We start from the raw sequence: 3,041 nt of genomic DNA, 5'->3' as shown, positions 1-3,041 counted from the left end.
ACACATATCATGCATCCTATTATATATTAAGCATTGTAAATAATTTTACTTCTCTCTCATCCTGAAGATAACTTAATGTAAGTCGAACCATGTTTACGACAAAAAATTTTGTCGTTTATTTCAAATCCTTAACAAATCTTTTACTATAGTAATCATTCAATATAGTAAAACAGAGATTTTGTTGTGATTTTGTCTAACTGAAGTACTCTTTTCACTTACTTTTACAGTACTTTCATCTTAAAGCAATTATTTTTTGGAACTCTTATTATTCTTGGTTAGTTTTTTCTTAGTTTTACCTTGCATTTCGTACATTTTATTTGGTTCAGTTCATTCACCATGGAAAATGCTGCGTTTAAGCCGACATTCTATATACTAAATTTGTTTGATTTCGTTTGTAAAGCTCATTGATCAATCGAATGTAAACTAAAAAATGAAGGTGGAACATAAGTGAGACGTGAAATACTGTTAAAAGGGAACTTAAAACTTTGTCTGTCCCGTGAAAGTAAATATGCGGTAATTTTTTTGTTTGTTTGATTCAATATTTTCACAAAAAATGAGTTGAAATGCTGCAGCTAGGGCATCCGGTGCGTGGGAGCAGAAACATGTCAGCGGCTTGTATTTGACGTCATATCGTCAGTTGCTGCTGAAAGCATTACGTAAAGTCATGTCACAGTCATAACAAACTTGCGTCAAAATGCTTCTCCTAATCACAAAATGTTTCTTTTTTGAAACTTCAGAATTTTTTATTCATAGGTATATACACAAGCAACTTTTAGAGCTTACATGCAAGTATTGAGCTGGTTATTTGTATTCTGTTTTAATAGAACTGTTTCACATGCATAAAGGCCATTGTCGCACAGTTTCCGCACTACATATAGAATTTAAATATCGATTAATATTATTTTTTAAAAAATACGAAGGTTTATTTGTGTGGAAACTGTGCTGTAATGCCGTTTGCTTCGTTTGCTTGTCCTCCGAATTCAACCTTAACAACAGTTTCTACTGATGTGAAACCAGTCTATTGCCATGAATAACATTGAATAATAATAAAACATGGTTGTGTAATTTAGATTTATTATGGTTAGAAAATAATCCTACATAAAACCATTGTAAAATTAGCCTTTCGTGCATAGAATTTAGGTTCCTAGATAATTTGTACGTAATTCCCTTTTTTAAGTCACATTTGGGGCAAAAATTGCAAGTGCTATGAAAAACAAACACCCTCATATTGATCACCAATATGATGTGTGGCATTTTCTAAATCTGTCACAAAAAAACTAACAAAGAAGCCTAACATTAAGGGAAATGATGACTTGACCCATTGGATTAAGTCCATTTCTAATCATCTTTGTGGTGCTCTGCAAGTTTTAACAAGAATGCAGAAGAATTGGTGGAAAAATGGAAGTCTATCCTTAACCAACAACAAGCATTTCTGGAGAGGGAACACATATTTTCACCAATGTGGCTACCAACAATTAACAGAGGCTTCTAAAAGACCTGTGGAAGCTATCTGAGTTTTGAAACACAGGAGAGTTGGAGATTTACCATTCCCTTTTACTGAAATATTGCCCAAAGCGAGAGCATTTTTCATTTCCTGGAATGGTAGCACGCACTCAGTTAGCAGCATTAGATCACAACAACAATGTTAACCATGATAAAGCAGTCATTAAGTCAGGGACAAAAAAGGGCAAGACCGTTACAAAATGATTTTTGCTAAAACAAAGAAACAATGGGTTGTAAAAGCAATGAAAGAAAAGAAAGAATACCAGTACGTTGATATACTACTTGCCGAGGTTGAGAATGCATGCAAAACTGAGGAGATTGAACTTGTACATCATGGCGAGAATCTTCCAAAGAACATTTCTAAATCATGTCCACCCAGGAAAGAAGTACTTGTAAAGGAACATCAGTCAGTGGTGAAGTTAGCTATGGCAATAGGTTTTGCCATGCCCATATAATATGATGTTGAATCAGTGAAGACAACTTTTGTACATTCATTCTTAAATAATAACATAGCAAATTAAGCATAGTGGAAGCCTTCAAATTGAAATTCCTCTGCAGGGCAAGGTGGAGGAAATAATTCTCCAATGCCAGTCACTGCACATGACGGCAAGACGACTCTTACTTCTCTACCCAAGATACCCCAGCACCATCTTGTCAACTGTCTATATGCAATATGGCGGTACAGTTTGTCTTCGGGCCCATCATATGCTACCTCATATTGCTGCTTGTACTGGTACCAAGCTGTTTTGTAAAACCCACCTGTTAAGAAGAACAGGCTGAGAACCAGGATGTTGTGTAATGCACAAAGGGACTTCAGTGGTCTCATTCGTCTCTGCTGCCTCTACATTTTTGCCACAAATATTGGAAATCTCTTTGCAGCATGAACATTCCTCGTTATTGTCCATTACTTGGCAGTTACCACATTGACAACTGAATATGTTAAAAGAAAGTATCTTGAAAAGTAAATGTCAAAATTTCAATAAAGATTATATCTTACAATAAAAACTTTAAAATCTGAAGTATTATGTGTGTGTGGACGTGGTCAACTTCAAAAACTGAAAACGTTCTTTTGAGATCGAAACAATGGTCTAGAATAATATAATATTTTATTACTCACCATTCAAGATTGTCGCGCAGAGGTTCATCATCAATATACAAAAATTCCTGTTCTTCGTTGTCCTCAAACTGGTGAGCTTCTTTGTGTTCATCAGCCGGCCATTCGAGCTCAAACTGATATGGCCGAATATTGTTTGCTGGATTGTCTTCCATTTCACTATCGATTGGTGAATTAGGTCGAGGTTCTTCCAAACAAGCTATTATAAGCGATTGTTTTGTTTTTTGTGCTAGGCTGTGCGTTATTATTTTACTTTGTTGTAAACACAACTCCAAATCGTTTTGACGATATGACGTCAAAATTATTTCCGCTGACGCTTTCTGTGCCCACGCTGCTAAACCTCAAAACAGCTCAAATAGCGCACTTGAAGACGCGATCTTGTCAAAAATAAAATAGCTGATGTAAAAATTTCAAAATATAGTAA

The 3,041-nt window shown here is 35.3% G+C and overlaps 1 protein-coding gene across 1 annotated transcript; it reads right to left on the bottom strand.

The window, feature by feature from the left end:
* Positions 1 to 2,020: 2,020 nt before the first annotated feature.
* LOC124458292 lies at positions 2,021 to 2,772 on the bottom strand. Its single transcript, XM_047008338.1, has 3 exons — positions 2,621 to 2,772; positions 2,263 to 2,433; positions 2,021 to 2,165 (listed from the first exon to the last, which is right to left on the bottom strand). Exons 1-3 carry the CDS (start codon positions 2,770 to 2,772, stop codon positions 2,021 to 2,023), a joined length of 468 nt encoding a protein of 155 aa, XP_046864294.1.
* Between the last annotated feature and the right edge of the window lie 269 nt (positions 2,773 to 3,041).

This window comes from Xenia sp. Carnegie-2017, unplaced genomic scaffold (genome assembly GCF_021976095.1).
Source record: "Xenia sp. Carnegie-2017 unplaced genomic scaffold, XeniaSp_v1 HiC_scaffold_6, whole genome shotgun sequence".
Lineage (NCBI taxonomy): Eukaryota > Metazoa > Cnidaria > Anthozoa > Malacalcyonacea > Xeniidae > Xenia > Xenia sp. Carnegie-2017.
The sequence above is the reverse complement of the archived record's forward strand: the minus strand, read 5'-3'. Positions and strand labels throughout refer to the sequence as shown.